Below are 17,407 nucleotides of genomic sequence, written 5' to 3'. Positions count from 1 at the left end.
TCCAGCTTTTTGTGCCTATCTAAGGTTTAAACCAGCATCTGCAATTCTTTCCTACACATTATTACTACTCCATTCCACGTCTACTTTTTTCTTTAAAATGCAACTTGAATCAGAAGACAGTATTTTATGAGATACATCCACAAGACTTCCAGCACACTTTTTGTCGCTCCATATCTAGTACAGTATAAACAATGAATTAAAATAATGAAACTTCTATGACCAAAAGAAAAAACAAAATTCTCGAGTTCAAACTTTCTGTCAAACTTGTGCATTTCTATGCATTTTCAATGCCTTTGAAAATTATTTGGCAAAAGTGAAGTTTTTATTAGAAGAGGAACTTGCCAATAAAAACTCAGTTTTTTTCCAGGTATCAATATTTAAGTACCTTTGACAATGACATCAAGTTCTTCCTGAAACAAGGAGCGATCAGTGAAAGTTACACTCTGGCCATTGACAGAAGGTGCAAACTTTGACTGCAGTTTAATATTCACCAATACAACATGAAGCCAATTTAATTTTTTTCTTTCTCAATTCTGATGAAGGGTTTTATGATGTTTATTTTTCCACAGAAGCTGCCTGACATGCTATGATTTAGCAATGAGAGAGTGACGGTAAAGAAATGGGCTTCAGGGTTTTGCATGGGGATAAAGTTGTATAAATGGGGACAAAAATGGGGGCCTAAAATGCTGGGTTAACCAGGCACATTCTGCTTGGCCAGGTTGAGATTCTGAACAGCAGCATAATTGAGATCATTTTTACATCAATATGATAGGGTGGAGTATGAAAAAAGTGGCAAGTCCTCAGACTCAGTAGTTGGGTCGGGTTTTAACTTTTTGCCTGAACAGATCACAACTATCTATGTCCAAATACAGCAGCAAAAGAGGCCATTTTCACTTATAAAGAAATATTAACTTCAAATACTGGAAGCATTCCAAATAGAAGTAATGTTAAAAAAAAAATTAAAGTAGAAAGGGTAAACCACTGTACGTCTTTCCCATTGAGGATGAAACTATTGATGCAGCCTATTTGATCAAGCTTTTCCCTCCTTCCTTGGTTTTCAATTTAGGGTAAACATATTCATACATTCACCTGGTCTCCTAATGTAAAGTACACTCAATCCAAACCCCCTTGCTCACATAGCCATTACCTTTTTTTAGAAATTAAAATGTTCCATAAAAATAAAACAAAATACCCTTGCCTTAATTCTGGGGGGGGGGGGGGTTGGTCTTGAAGCAGTGTTGAACACTTTTGAAAAGACCAAGCTTGACTTTCCCAACTGATGAGAAATGTGCCCTGGAGGTGAGACTGGTGGATGCATTGACAGAAGAATCACATCGCTTTCAAAAATTATGGAGTGAATAAATCATCTACAGTTGGGAAGCGAGGTCAAAGAATGAGTGTTTACATCGCGACCCTGTTTCCACCAATATTTCCACCACTACGCACAAGAAGCACAAGACACCATTGTATGCAGATGCCGAGAAGTGTGTTCAGCTCTGGCTGAACAATTTCTAATCTTGCGATGTGGACTCGATAAGAGGAAGTAGGGAAGCAGCCTTAACTATTTCTAAATTTTGCTGGTGTGTATCCAGAACAAAAAGTACCAAGAAAAGAGATGACTGCTGGCCGGCACTGATAGTGGATCATTTTGTTTTGCTGAAGTCAAGCTGACAATACTCCAATGTTTCCTGCTCTTTTTGGCGTGCCATCATTTAAACACGATATTTATGCCATTCAAAAATATAGCCTCATCTAAACAAACTACAATCAAGCCAAAAAGACTAGCAGGATTGATAGATTCCTTGATAATTTTTGACTGAAAATGGCTTATTTTGCTCTTAACGTGCAACCAAACATGCTGTAAGCTTACACTGACTGATACATATACTTAGCAGTTGCACGTAACAGTAGAATGCTATGAACACCCAGATAAAAAGGTGTGAATAAGAAAAACAAAACAAGCACTGAGGCAAAAAAAAGTAGCATGTGGAAAAAATACATGTGTGATTTGGTAAAGGAGAAAGACAGAGAAAGGACAATACATCTGTCACAAGTTTATACATCTTCTGAAATTATTCCACTGGATTGTGCAAGAAATTTGGATAACTGTATAATGGGATTTATCCGGACTGTTGGAATTTGCAATGTGTTAAGTGAGCAATGTGCACTACAGCATACATCAAGCTTACAGAATTAAGCAAAACAATTAAAATATATTGAAGGTACACTTTCCATTGTTACTTACAAAATACATCACCGTGCAGAAATGATCAATTCTATCTTTTAATTTAAAACAATTAAATATAATAAAAATGTTAAAAGGATTTAGTAATCCAAAACAAATAGGGGTTACATTAAATGGATCAATTCAGAGAGTAAACAGCAGAGTTCTGAGGCGATTCCACAAACTGTAACAACAAACATCTGTGCACATTAAATTCAACCCAATCATGCCCAAATGCAGTACAAATAAAATATAGTTTTCATATTTTTCTTGTTTGATATTTTCTTAGAAACCACATATTTTTATGCCAAGGAATAAAATTTCCTCACTTCATTAAATGGGGAGAGAAAAGGGTTTTTTTAAATACAAAAAAAAACTGATGTGCAATATACAAAACTATTAGATGGTCCAGGGTTAAAGTAGCTATGGATGTGAATAAGAGATTCCATGGATTTTATAAGTAGTGTTGTAAAAATGGCATTCAATATACTAAACCAATATGAATTCTAATATGAATTCTGGAACATGATGAAATGAAGTTTCAACATGGGATTCAAATCAGGTGATGGCATTCTCCATTCACAGCAATGATTATGTTGTGTGGTATTAATATTAACCATGGAAACCCCTGATTTCAGACTATTTATCTCTGGATCAGAGGAATATAAAATAATGCACTGCTGAGATCTAAAACTATATGATTGGTAAAGCAACAGGCGAACGTGTATTGCAAGAGCTCAGATCAAACAACAGCTTCAACTTTGATCTTTGTGAGCAAAGGCAAATTTCTTGTCAAGTTATATTTGTCAACTCTATAATACATTCTAATCTGCCCATTCTTATTTCCAGTCTCTTACAGAGCATCAAATAAAGAAAGTAATGGTGTTTGGAAAATATTCGCAATAAATGCTTGGATTTTGGGTCAGTTGCAATACAACTTAGTCATAGAACTTACACGTCTGAATTAATGCCTGATAAATGTTAGCATGGTTCTAAAAAATTGTTCGCTTTGCTGTAAAATAAATGATACAGAGTACATTGCAATCCCACAACTAAAAGAGTATACATGATAAACATTTCCACAAAGCACAAAACACCCACAAAACCCTCACTTTGTTGCTAATATTTTCAGACAATAAAGACCAGCAATTTATTTTGTTTTAATCACTATTTGAGGCGGTCAGGCCAGCCAAACGAAACATTCACAAGTAGAGCATTTCAATTGTCAAATATTGTAAAAAAGGCGAAGATTCATGCTCCTTTTGATCAAGTCTTTCCAAAAAAACAGAGGCATTTGACTACTGCTGAATTCAAGTTTGAAAAAAACATTTTGGGTTCTTAAGCTGAGATTGGCAAATGGAGACAAGCAAAAGAGCTCAGCTTGCACATACTCGTGCACTCCTGTTCACATCTGGGTGAAGGTGAGTGGCTGCTGGACCATCGAGCTTCTGCACAGAACCGTTCACATGGCATCAAAATGGTTCAGTCCTTGGTCATCTGGAAAGGATGCAGCAGTCAAGAGGGTATCACAACAAATGCCAGTTCTTTACATAAACAATTATCTTTAAAAAAAATCTTTTTAAAAAAAGAGAAACAGCAGGGAAAGAGTCCCTTCGGCCCATCGAGTCCACACTGACTATCGATCACCTGTTCACATTAGTTCTATGTCATCCCACTTTCTCATCCCCTCCCTACACAATGGGGCCATTTTAGAGGCTAATTAACTACAAATCCGCATGTATTTGGGATGCAAGAGCCTTGCATCGGTAGTGGGGAAGATGCTTGAGTCGATGATTAAAGATGTGAAAGCAGCGGGTTTGGAAAGCAGTGACAGGATCGGTCAAAGTCAGCATGGATTTAAGAAGGGGAAATCATCCTTGACTAATCTTCTGGAATTTTTTGAAGATGTAACAAGTAGAATGAATAAGGGAGAGCCAGTAGATGTGGGGTATCTGGACTTTCAAAAATCCTTTGACAAGGTCCTACACAAGAGTTTAGTGTGCAAAATTAGAGCACATGGTATTGGGGGTAGGGTATTGACATGGATAGAGAACTGGTTGGCAAACAGGAAGCAAAGAGTAGGAATTAGCGAGTCCTTTTCAGAATGGCAGACAGTGACTAGTGGGTTGCCGCAAGGCTCGGTGCTGGGACCCCAGTTATTTACAATATATATTAACGATTTAGACTAGGGAATTAAATGTGACATCTCCAAGTTTGCAGATGATACAAAGCTGGGTGGCAGTGTGAGCCGCGTGGAGGATGCTATGAGGCTGAAGGGTGACTTGGATAGGTTGGGTGAGTGGACAGATGCATGGCAGATGCAGCGTAACGTGGATAAATGTGAGGCTATCCGCTTTGGTGGCAAGAACAGGAAGGCAAATTATTATCGGAATGGTCTCAGATTAGGAAAAGGGCAGGTGCAACAAGACCTGGGTGTGCTTGAACATCATTCACTGGAAGTAAGCATGCAGGTACAGAAGGTAGTGAAGAAAGCTAATGGCATGTTGCCCTTCATTGCGAGAGGATTTGAGTTTAGGAGCAAAGAGTCTTACTGCAGTTGTACAGGGCCCTGGTGAGACCGTACCTGGAGTATTGTGTGCAATTTGGTCTCCTAATTTGAGGAAGGACATTCTTGCTATTGAGGGAGTGCAGCGTAGGTTCACCAGGTTAATTCCCGGGATGGCAGGACTGACCTATGATGAAAGAATGGGTCGACTGGGCTTGTATTCACTGGAATTTAGGATGAGAGGAGATCACACAGAAACATATAAAATTCTTAAAGGATTGGACAGGCTAGATGCAGGAAAAATGGTCCCGATGTTGGGGGAGTCCAGAACCAAGTGTCACCGTTTGAAAATAAGGGATCGGCCATTTAGGGCTGAGATGAGGAAAAACCTTTTCACCCAGAGTTTTGAATCTGTGGAATTCTCTGCCACAGAATGCAGTGGAGGCCAATTGACTGTATGTTTTCAAGAGGGAGTTAGATTTGGCTCTTTGGGCTAAAGGAATCAAGGGATATGGGGAAAAAGCAGGAACAGGGTCCTGCTTTTAGATGATCAGCCATGATCATATTGAATGGCGGTGCTGGCTCGAAGCACGGCATGGCCTACTCGTACACCTATTTTTCTATGTTCTATGTTTCTATGATACCAGAGCACCTGGAGGAATCCCACGCAGTCAGAGGGAAGACATGCAAACAACAGCACCCAAGGTCAGGACTGAGCCCGGGTCACTGGCCCTATAAAGTAGCAACTCTACCAGCTGCGCTACTGTGCTGCCCACTTAGTTCTTTTTTTCCCAAAGTGTGTAACCTCTGATTGTTTCCTTATCTCAAGATCAATTACTAGTTTGCATTCAGAGGATTGATCTTGTCCAAGGTTACTGTTAGCTTTGAATTCGGTAAGTTGGAAGGGGGGAACAAAAAATAGCGAAGGATTCTGTTTCTGGCTGTCATCAAGTGACCCCTGCTGGTAAGTATGCATGTAAGGAATTTCCAAGAAGAAGTGGAACAGATTAAAGAAGAACCACTCTGACCCTATCCAAGAACAAGGGGAAACGTCATTCATAGGTCAAAAAATTAAAACTTTTATCCACCAAAAGAGCAGACATTCAGTAAGTGGAATCATCATCATTAACAGCTAACAATGAAAAAATATTGGCAGGTGTTTAAGTCAGAAGCATTCAAAATATAAAAGTGGAGTGCATGCTATTGATTTTTGACTCTCTGACTAACAATAATAAACAAGAAGCTCAGTAATATACAGGAGGGAGTCAAACAATGTTAATGTAAGCTTTTTAATCAACTGCTGCGCAATGTGGCTGGTAAAACAGCATCCTGTAACAAGCCACAACTTGTGACTGGTAAAACAGCATCCTTCCTCCTATTATAGTTAAGACAGTATCAAGAAGTAATTTTTAAATAATGTTTATACTACATTTAACGATTCTAGATTTTTTTTCATGCAGGAAACACTAGTACATAAAATTTGAAGTACCCCCTTAAAAAACAAAAGCTGCTGAGATTGTAACTCACCATGGCACAAGGGAGGTTGCATAGACTATACTAGACCATCATATAGCGAAAGCGCTTGGACAATAGATGGATCAGCTTTTGAACCCTCTTGAAACTCCTGTAGCGTTAACTTCCCATCATCATTCTGTAACATAAATAAAGAAAGTCACAATAATGGAAATACAACGTCCAGGTTTTGGCAGTCAACTGCTCAATTAAGTACAAGGCCACGTCTTAAATCTCAATTACCCCAAGAATAATGTTCAATCTCACTGTGTGGAGTTTGCATGTTCTCCCTGTGAATACACGGGTTTCCTCTGATGCTTACGTTTCCTCCCACATCATAAAGACATGCAGGATTGTAGGTTAATTGGCTTCTGTAAATTGCTGCAAGTGTATCGGGAGTGCAGGAGAAAGTGGGATAACATAGAACTAGCATGAACAAATGATCAATGGTCAGTGTGGATGCAGAGGGCCGAAGGGACTGTTTCCATGCTGTATCTCTAAACTAAAACTAAACAGCATTGAATCTATCCAATTGTCTTCCAGCCAAATGAAGGAGGAGTGGGTGAGTTCTATAATACAGAGAAGAGAGGTCACTGGCGTGGCAGTAGATTTGCTGCCTCACAGCGCCAGACACGGTTTGATCCTGACTATGGGTGCTGTCTGCATGGAGTTGATTTGTTCTTCCTGTGACCGCGTACGTTTGACGGGTGCTCCAGTTTCCTCCCACATTCCAAAGCCGTGCAGGTTTGTGGGTTAATTGGCTTCTGTAAATTGTCCCTGGTGTGTTGCGTAGAACTAGTTGGTCGGCACAAACTCCATGCTGTCTCTCTAAAACAAAACTAAAGCCATTCAATAGGATAAAAACTCATGCTGAAAATTACCAATGATCTTCCATTAATTTATGATTTAACACAAAATAAAGCTAAACTCATTACCTTATCCATCATTGCAAAAATCCTATCCACTCGTTTCTCTGGTGTGTTCTCCTCTTCAGGCAGCTCCACAGTATTACCCTGAGAACCCAGAAATAATGCATTAAACATAACGCCAAGAAATTAAATGAGAGAACAAATAAAATTCCATATTATCCAGCCAAACTTCAATAAGACGGGGAAATTAAATTTGTGCTGTCACACGAGCACTTCCAATGTTTAAAAGAACTTGGTCGCAAATTCCCAAAGTTAAATGAAATCAGTATATTTGCCCACAGAGTTCTGAAATATTATGTGATATGAAGGAGAACTGCAGAAATATACATTTGGAGGTTGGGCTAAAGAGAGTCAAGAGTCAAAAGTGTTTATTGTTACACATACCCACAAAGGAACACTGAAATTCTTAATTGCAGCAGCATAACAGGCCTGTAAATACAACGCACACCCAGACAATATACAAATAAAATAATTCAATAAATTAATAACAATACTAGTGCAAAAAATCCAAAGCCCTTAGTGTAATCAAAGACAGTCCATAAAAGATCATTGTTGAGGTTAGTGTTGTTCAAAGTTCAACAGCTTAATGGATGACAGAAGCTATTCTTGAACCTGGAGTCATGGTTTTCAGATTCCAGCAGAGTAAGAATAACTATAATTCAATGGTTAAATAAAAAGAACTGTTTACAGCGTTTAATATAGTGCAAATGTAAAGAAAATCTTTAAAACCACAGGAGATGGTTCGACTTATGGATTCAGCATGGATTCTTTAATCTCTATATACAAGATATTTTGTTAGGCTGAAATAACTTCCTGGCTGTTTAATTCATCCACCCCTTTTACTCTGATCCCTGAGTACATGGCCTCCTGTTTGGTTATCACAAGATCCAATACAAGTTCATCTTCCTTCAGGGTACAGTGCAGGCTTACGGATGCAATGTCAAATTCTCTAATGTTAAATATTCTTTTTTTTCCTATCGGTTTAAAAACCATTTTTGCCAACCATCCTTTTCTTCTGTTCCTCTTTGTAATGGCATTGTGTGCTGAGCATGTCCCAGTATGGCAACACCACATTACATAGCCAAAGTAAATGGTCAGATCCCACCTGCCACATTACTTTTTTTGTCAGATAAATTATTTCTCTCCCTTCATCTGATGAAGGGAATCTCATCAGAAACATTAACGATTTCTCCTTCCACAGAGACTGCCTGACCTGCTTCGGTTTTCTACTCAGCATTTTCCATATTCATATCACATTGCCTCAATTTGTGTTATCCTGCTTATGCAAGTTTAGCCACTGGGCATATCCAACCACCTTACTAAGAACAACACATTACACACAGGAAAACGCAGGGCCTGCCAGTTTCATTAATTCGGCTTTTTATATTTACCTACGTGAATTTCCATGAAAAATTTCAAGATCTTAGTAGTTTTTAAAATGTTCTACTCCAAGTTGTGTAAGAAAGGGATCAACGTTTCAATGTCAGACTTTGTATAAAATATTATATTTATGCTTTATCAAAACAGAATTCCTTCAAATAGTAACAATGAGAGAATGCAGTGTTATATTTCAAAACTGAAAGACAAAAAAACGTTGGTTAATCTTTATGATTTACTTACCACCATCTGATAAATAGCATCCACAATATTCAGCATCTCTGTCCTGGTGATGTAGCCATCATTGTCTAGGTCATACAGTTTAAAAGCCCCTGAAACAACACATCAAGTATTATTGCACTTTCAGAATTAACACCCTCCGGCAGACTGTAGGAAAAATCTAGGCTTCTGTAATCATACAAATGCTCATGTTTCATCAACTGACTGACCAAAGTTGACAACTGCTCTCCAACCAAGATTCCCAGGAGGGACAATTATGGAAGGACTCTTGTAGACGAGGAAACAATAATAAAGTTGAGGATTTTAGTAACACATAATAATGAATGTGAAATGTGCCTTCAATTAAACATTATAAAGCAGTAGATACAGATATTTTGGCCTACAAATTTGTTATGTACATGGGATGTATTTTAAATTGCTGGATGATGTATGACTGGTTGTAGATCCACTATTACCAAAATAGACATGAATTCAAAAATCACAAAATGGCAGTTTGAGAATCTGAACAATTTAAATAAAAACCTAGAATCAAAGACATTGTTGGGTTATCCCCCCCAAAAAATCACTGATGCTCTATTGCTGTTTAGGAGAAACCTGACAACTTGCCTGGTCTTGATGATCCTAGTCCCATGTTAACCGGTACATTCTTAACTGTCCTACTTAGATGACTGAGAAAATCATTGTTTCAAATTGTACTCAATTTGGGGTTAGGCACAAATATCAACTATGGCTACATGCTTGAAATCATTCAACAAAAAAACTGATAATGATAATGGATGAAAAACAATGCAGAGTATCTCCAAATTAAAAAAACTTTAAACGTACAAAAATTACATTTGCTACAAAAATAGGCACCGAACACGGATGATGAAAATGGTGTTTGTCAAAAAATACAGAATTTTTTTGGCTACAGGAACAAATCCTCACGTTAAATTGAGTAGTTGGAACCAAACTGCAGAAATGTATATTTACATCTGCAAATGTAAATGAACATAACTCAAAATGAAATGAGTTACTTACATCGCAGTTTCTCATCCAGAGTCCCCCGTGAAGTTACTGAAAGTGCTTGGATGAACTCAGAGAATTCAATTTTTCCATCCTGAAAATCCATTCGAAAAAACATCTTCATCAACTTGCATGCAAAACATATTACTATGCAACTCTGTCTCAGTGGTAATCCATCTGCACTTTAATGATGAGGTTTAAACCCCCAAGCCCTGAGCACATAATCTAGACTAACATTTCTGTGCTTTCCCAAGTGAAAGCTGCATTGCAGAGGGTGATATCTTTTAGAGGCATGTTCAACCATGGTCACATCCATCTCTTTTAATTAAAATCTCATGGCAGCATTCAAAAAGGAAAACTCTTGGCCAACAGCTCTCCCTCAACTGATGTAACAAGAACAGGCCAACTAGCCATTATCACTTTTCTGGTCAGAAATTGGCTTCTGTATTTTATTGGCAAATCAAAGGAGGGCATTTCAAAATGTAACAAACTGAACAAATGTTTCTGCAAAGGACCAAACAATATTAATTTAGAGGAAACTACATTATCAACATCAAATGCAATAGGCCAAGTTGGAAGTGGTGCAAGAAAATTATTGCTTCACCTGGAAGACCTCTTGGGCCCTGGATGGTGGGAAGGGGAGGGGGAGGGGGGGGGGGGGGTGAGTAAGAAATAGTTCTGCCATGTCCTGCAGTTGCAAGAGGGAATGTCACAAAAGGGGAATGGTTGGTTGAGATTTACGAACAAACCAGGGAGTTGCAGAAGGAATGGTAACTCTTTGAAGATGCTGGGAATGTGGAGGCTGATGGGGTTTAAGGACAAGGGAAACTCAATCCTTGCCTTGGCTGAATGCAGCTGTGCAGGAAACAGTAGATTTGGTTGAGAATTGTCTCAAAATATAAGCAGGAACAGGCCATTCAGCCTGGTTCACTATTGCATAAAATTATGGTTTGTTTGACCTTGGACGCTGTCTCAACATCAGAAAAAAATTAGAGCCAAAGAAACCGGGAATAGGGGTATGGGAATCATTTCGAGAAGCCAGATGGAACAAGACAGCTTTTGGAGTTTGTAGGCTCATAATAACATTGGTCAATAACATATCACCCGATAGGTGAAGTCAAGGAGTCATACAAGTGGCTTCAGATGCATATTTTCAGTATTCTCTACTTTTATTATTTAGCCTTGGCTGGTTGTCTTACTGCAATCACATTCTCACGATGTAAATGTATTAATTCACTACCTGCACATTCTTGTTACAGCAGGACCCAATGCTAACTGGATAGTCTTCCTTGTAGTTCAAACAAAATAACTGCCATTATAACTTTAACAATCTATTAAATGTATCCACTCTACTGAAATAATAACACCACCATCTCAGATCTAATCAGTAGTTTGTCAATTTTAATACATGACTTTTAACCAAATTTGAAATAATGCACACAGCTGAAAGTATCTTAAATACAGATGAAATTAATTTACATCAATAAAAATGTGAAATGAGCGACTCACTTTATTTTCATCGAAAACGTCGAAGACAAATTTGGCAAACTTCGTAGGGTCTCCGCAGGGAAAGAACTGCTTATAGATTTTCTGGAAGCCTGCTGCATCAAGTTGCCCACTGGGGCAATCTTTAATGAAACCTTTGTACCTATCAAACAAAATATTAACATGGGTTACTTTAAAATTAAATCAATACATTTTAAAAGTACATTTATAAATTAACATTTTCATTCAAACTCATTCCGAATTAAATAAATTTACACAAAATATATACATCAAATTTATACATATTTTTAAAATATATATTTTAAACAGGAAAGCTTGTACAATCTCCATTTTTAATCATTTGTTATCCCGATGTTGAAACTGCCCCCCTCTCTCTCTCAAATTCCAAAGCAGATATACCAGTCAATTAAAAAATATATATAAAATGTTCTACGCTATTTAGTGCTACTGTTGAATTATTTACCAACAATCTCACCATCACAGAAACGTGTATATTTAGATACAACAGGAATATCACAAGATCAGAAAGTCCTTCAAGACAATGGGATCAATTTCAGAATAACAAACCTATCACCTTACTGTTGGTTACCTAGTTTTCTTAAAAGAATTGTTAAAGGCTTCAACATTTCTAAAAAAAAGAAAAAGTAGCCACTTTTGTGGGTAAAGTACAAAGCAAATGGTCAGCTGTTATTGTTCATTCATAATTCAGCAAATAGATACATTTAGTTTCTTCCCTTATTTCACTGTACCTTGGTGCATGTAAAAATAAAGTACCATTGAACCTGCTCCATATTATGCAAGTACCTGCTTCATTTATTCACAACTGAGATAACTTTTTAATCAGTATAAGAAAATAACTGCAGATGCTGGTACAAATCGATTTATTCACAAAATGCTGGAGTAACTCAGCAGGTCAGGCAGCATCTCGGGAGAGAAGGAATGGGTGACGTTTCGGGTCGAGACCCTTCTTCAGACAGGGAAGTATAGGTGCTAGTTACAAAAAAAAGACAAAGTGCTGGAGTAACTCAGGGAGTCAGACAGCATCGCTGGAGGACATGGATAGGTGTTGTTTTGTGTTGGGACTCTTCTTCAGACTTGTGCTACTTTATTCTGGTACTGACAGAAAGAGGAGTTTACATTTGATATATAATAAATAATGTGCCACAGATAAAACCCCAAGGGATATGCAGGGTAGCTCATTATATTTATGGGCTTGCAACAGTCTTCTGACACCACCCACCCACAGACAAAAGAAACACAAAGAAGCAATACAGTCTTAGTGACACTGAAATGAATAATGTAAGGAACATAGGAACATGGGATTCCTATGTATAGATATTTTTTAAAGTAGCATGACATTATGAATAATAAGCAAATCATCTGGGATCTTAAGTTTGAGTAGAAAAGTTGAGAGTTTTTGCTGAAGCTTTATAAAGCTCACTTAGACTTACTCAGTTACTTAGGCCAAACCTGGGGTTGGCGTTGATGGCACTGCCCTGAGCTGGTTCGTTTCCTACCTCAAAAATAGGAGTTTCTCCATCAACATAGGCAATTATTCCTCTTCCCCAGCTAGCCTCTCCTGTGGGGTTCCACAAGGCTCCATCCTAGGCCCCATTCTCTTCTCACTGTACATGCTCCCCCTCGGCCAAATCATTCAAAGGCACGACATTTCTTTCCACTGCTATGCGGATGACACACAGCTTTATCTCCCCCTGAAACCCAACAACCGGTCAAATTTAATCAGCCTCATGCACTGCCTTGAGGACATAAAATCTTGGATGGCACAGAACTTCCTTCAATTAAATGAGAGCAAGTCTGAGGTCATCCTATTCCCCCCCCCCCCCCCCCCCCCCCCCGACTCCATCAAAACGTTAACAGGCAGCCTTGGAAGCCTATCCTCCCTAGTCAAACCGCATGTCAAAAACCTTGGCGTGATATTTGACTCTGCATTAATTTTTGTCAAGCAAGTCAACGATGTGGTAAAAGCCAGCTTCTTCCAGCTTCGTACCATAGCTAAATTCAAACCATTCCTCCAATTTGACGACATTGAAAAAATCATCCACGCATTCATTTCCTCCCGCCTAGACTACTGCAACTCCCTATACACTGGGATCAGCCAATCATCCCTGTCCCGCCTGCAATTGGTCCAAAACGCCGCAGCGAGACTCCTGACGGGTACCCGTAAAAGGGACCACATCACCCCGATTTTGGCCTCTCTCCATTGGCTCCCAGTACAGTACAGAATCAACGTCAAGCTCCTCCTATTCACATATAAAGCCCTAAATGGTCTTGCCCCCCCATATCAAAAATCTTCTAACCCACCACTCTATCTCCAGGTCCCTCAGGTCGGTTGACTTGGGGCTACTGACTATCCCGCAGTCTAGGATAAAGCTCTGGGATGACCGCACTTTTGCGGTTGCAGCTCCTAGACTGTGGAACAGCATCCCTCTCCCCATCAGAACTGCCCCCTCCATCGACTCGTTTAAGTCCAGGCTCAAAACCTATTTCTACTCCCTAGCATTTGAGGCCCTCTGAGGGGGCGCTGTAAACTGTTTATGTATGTGCTGTTAAGTCTGTGTGCCATTGTATGTTCATTCTTAGTACCTGAACTGATGTACAGCACTTTGTTCAACATTGTTTTTAAATGTGCTATACAAATAAAATTGACTTGACTTGGAATATTGCATCTAGTTCTACATTTGGCAAAGCGGGTGCAGGACAGATTTGCCAGCATGGTTCTGGGAATGAGGGAATTTAACTAAGTTGGGTTGGAGAAGGGGAATTTGATGAAAGCGTATAAGATGATGATTTGAGCCAGTGCATCTAGCCTCAACCTGAAACACTAACCAGAAACTTGGCTCACAAAATCTTCTTCTGTAAAAAAAAATATGAAGAGAGCCATTTCTTTCAAAGGCATCTAAAACAGAGCCAAAATGAAACAAGTAACAATTCGTGGAGTTACTCAGATGGCTTCATTTTATTGATTTAATTTCATGGTACAGCACTTAAAGGCTGTGGCATAAATGAGTGGAAGCACTTTCAGTGAGATCCTTCCTATTGCTTGCTGTTTTAAAGCCAAAGGATAAGATTTTCTCTCATTTTTTCCAATTTGTTCTCAAAAGGTGATGTCCAAACCCAAGTATAAAAGTTCTTGTTAAATTAGTGATGCGGACATATCTGGGTTCACATATGTTACAATGACACAAACACAATTGTAACACGTTGCCTCCAGTTCTGAAGAAATTGGCACTGAAAGAACAGTAATTACACTGTTGCTCTAACAATGCTTGTGGTCTGATTCTACAGAAATAGAACTCTGAGTTTTGTTTAGATGTCACGCCAATTCTCACTTCTGTCAAACCTGGGACAGCCTGGATTTGGATTAGTACATCGACCCACTGTAAGGTCACCATTTGATTTTCATTTGTTACTAATCCTGATTAAAAAACATTGGAAAAAAATCATAAGTAAAATATCACAAATGCAACAGCATTGTTTGCTTTTGAATATTCTCCTGCAGGTCAAACATTAAAATCCTATTTTGAATCTGCTGGTTATATCATGTGAACAGTCCATTCAAAACTAATCCCTAACTATACCTTTCAAACCGATTGTTCATTGGTTCAAATCTCGAGTACAAAGATTACTGCAGCAGTCTCTGCAACATTTGTGAAATAATTAAGAAAAACAGAGCGATTAGAAATACAATCTGCAGAGGAACTTCTAAATGTCAAGGCTCAACAATCCAAACAAATGCACAAATCCTACATGCAAATACTTTGAAGTTGACCTTTTTGATGCCTATTGTGAATCAGATTGACATACACTCTGGGCTACAGTTACAGTATGTTAAAGCAAATTGTTGACTCTATCTTTCTCGACCTCACAAAGCAATTGAAATCCATCAGTGAAGCAATTTACATTTTTGCCAAACATTTTAAGGTTTCATTTAATTCAATTCAGTGAAGGAGAGGGCAAGAAAAGCATAATGAATCTGCCCCATGAACAGGATATAACCCAACAAGTTGAAAATATTTCACTTTGTGTTTATCACAATCTAATAATGATTTCTGAATATACTCACTGTTGCAAATCACAGTAATATGGAATTATCTTTTGCATTTTTTGATTCCCTATTTTCATGTAATAATTTGTTATAATAGTAAGGACGACTGTTAATCACTATATAAAGTGTTAGAAAATTCCACATATCTGTATTCATAAGTTCATAAGACATAGGAGCAGAATTTGGCCATTTGGACCATTGAATCTAATCCACCATTCAATCATGCCTGATTTATCTTTCCCTCTTAACCCCATTCTGTTGGCTTCGCCCCATAAGGTTGAGAATTAAACGTACAGAAATTATCAATAATGCAGAGTGGATAGGGTTAAACTAAATTAGCATTCACGTTTCTCTCCTCTCATTTTCAATTCATGCCCAGTATTTTTAATTTTCTGTTTTCTCTATGAAAACCATGGTTGTACTGTGAATGGTCCGAGTAATAGGGTGGAGGACTATTCATAGTTAACAGTAAGTTTTTGGACGGGCACATGGCTAGGAAAGGTTTCAAGGGATACTGGCTAAACATGGGCAAATGGGGCGAGCTGAGACAGGGCATCTTTGTTGATATGGATGTGTTCAGATGAAGGGCCTGTGACTGTGCCGTCTGACTGTGACTCTAAGAATGATGTGGTTTCTAACCTAATTAACATCTGAGATTCAGAATCACCACCAAATTCTGGAAAATTCATAACCAACATAAAATGTGGTTATTGAATGAATGAAACAACCAATAACTATGCTTATCATACTGTTAGCAGTGTTCCCAAATTATGAGGCAAACTATGTTTAAGGTCAGGTGCTCATATACCGAATTAAAACACCATCCACAAAAGAGAAATTTATAAGACTATCTTGGTTACTAAAAGGCATTCGATAAAAGGTACCTGCACAAGATACCTCACAGGATCAGATGTAATGAATTAGCATGGATAGAGGACTGTCTAATTAACAGGGAAATTAGGTGGGGTAAATGGGTAATTTAAGAGTGGCAAGCTGCAACTAGTGAATGCCAAATAATTAGTACTGGAGACCTCAGCACATGCAATCCCTATTAAAGCCAAGGGAAGAGGTAGAGTGTAATTTTTGTTTAAATTCATGCTTTGGGATGAGGTCATCACTGCATGGTCATCATTTAACAGGAATTGCTAAATAACCACAAGTAGGTGGTGAAAACCTTATTGAACCAAACTAGTCTTTGTGGTGAAGGTACTCCCAGAATAGGAATCAGGTCCAGAATTTAAAACCAGCAACCATGGAAGCAACAGCAATATATTTCCAAGTAAGAATGGTTTGCGACAGGGAGAGGAATGTGCTGATCATGGTTTTCTCATGCAGCTGCTTTGAAAGAAGAAAATCTGTGGCTTGGGCGTTGCTGGTGAGGCGTGGGGATAGAGGGGTGGAATGTTTTGGGTGCTTTGACCTGGATGGTGTTGAACTGCCTGATGGTTTGCTGGGTCATCACACTTCTCTGCAAGTGTTGAGCACACCATTCCTCCTCTGACTTATGCTTGGTAGGCAGTAGAATGACTTTCAGTCATCAGGAGACATGTCACAGTTGCAGAATACCCAGCCACTGATCTGCTCTTAGAGCTACATTTTATTTTCCACATGGCTGGTCTGGTTAATGGTGACCCTGCAATGCCATGCAAGAAGATTAGGAAGAAATTGGCACTGGCAATCACACTGAATAGGAAAGAAAACAGAAGGCAGGAAATTATAGGCCAGTTAGTCGTACATTTATCATTGGCAAAATGCTGGATCCAAATTAAATGTTGGACTCTCTCTTGCTGGAGATGATTATTTCCTGCCATTTCTGCAGTACAAATGTTACTCAACACATCACTGCACAGCTAAACATTGTCTTGGCTATGCTGCATGTAATCAAGGATTGCTTCATTTGCTGGGGAGTTGCAAATGAATTTGAACATGGTAAAATTATCAGTGATTAGGAATTCAATTCTTCAATTCCACATTTGGACTCAAGGTGTGATGTAAATTGTAAGTTGGCTTTATTGATAATGCAAAGATAGGCACAAAAACAA

The 17,407-nt window shown here is 38.6% G+C and overlaps 1 protein-coding gene across 2 annotated transcripts in view; it reads right to left on the bottom strand.

Moving 5' to 3' along the window:
- Positions 1 to 1,203: 1,203 nt before the first annotated feature.
- LOC144608384 (neuronal calcium sensor 1) overlaps positions 1,204 to 17,407 on the bottom strand; it is a 49,082-nt gene continuing 32,878 nt past the window's right edge. For both annotated transcript variants that reach the window (XM_078426094.1, XM_078426096.1), the window contains exons 4-9: positions 11,303 to 11,441; positions 9,809 to 9,887; positions 8,792 to 8,880; positions 7,178 to 7,255; positions 6,258 to 6,381; positions 1,204 to 3,721 (exon numbers count right to left, since the gene is read on the bottom strand). In XM_078426094.1, the coding sequence (XP_078282220.1) occupies positions 6,283 to 6,381; positions 7,178 to 7,255; positions 8,792 to 8,880; positions 9,809 to 9,887; positions 11,303 to 11,441 (484 nt within the window). In that variant the 3' untranslated portion in view covers positions 1,204 to 3,721; positions 6,258 to 6,282. The remainder of the gene's footprint in view (positions 3,722 to 6,257; positions 6,382 to 7,177; positions 7,256 to 8,791; positions 8,881 to 9,808; positions 9,888 to 11,302; positions 11,442 to 17,407) is intronic.

Source organism: Rhinoraja longicauda, chromosome 31 (genome assembly GCF_053455715.1).
Source record: "Rhinoraja longicauda isolate Sanriku21f chromosome 31, sRhiLon1.1, whole genome shotgun sequence".
Taxonomy (NCBI): domain Eukaryota; kingdom Metazoa; phylum Chordata; class Chondrichthyes; order Rajiformes; family Arhynchobatidae; genus Rhinoraja; species Rhinoraja longicauda.
The sequence above is the reverse complement of the archived record's forward strand: the minus strand, read 5'-3'. Positions and strand labels throughout refer to the sequence as shown.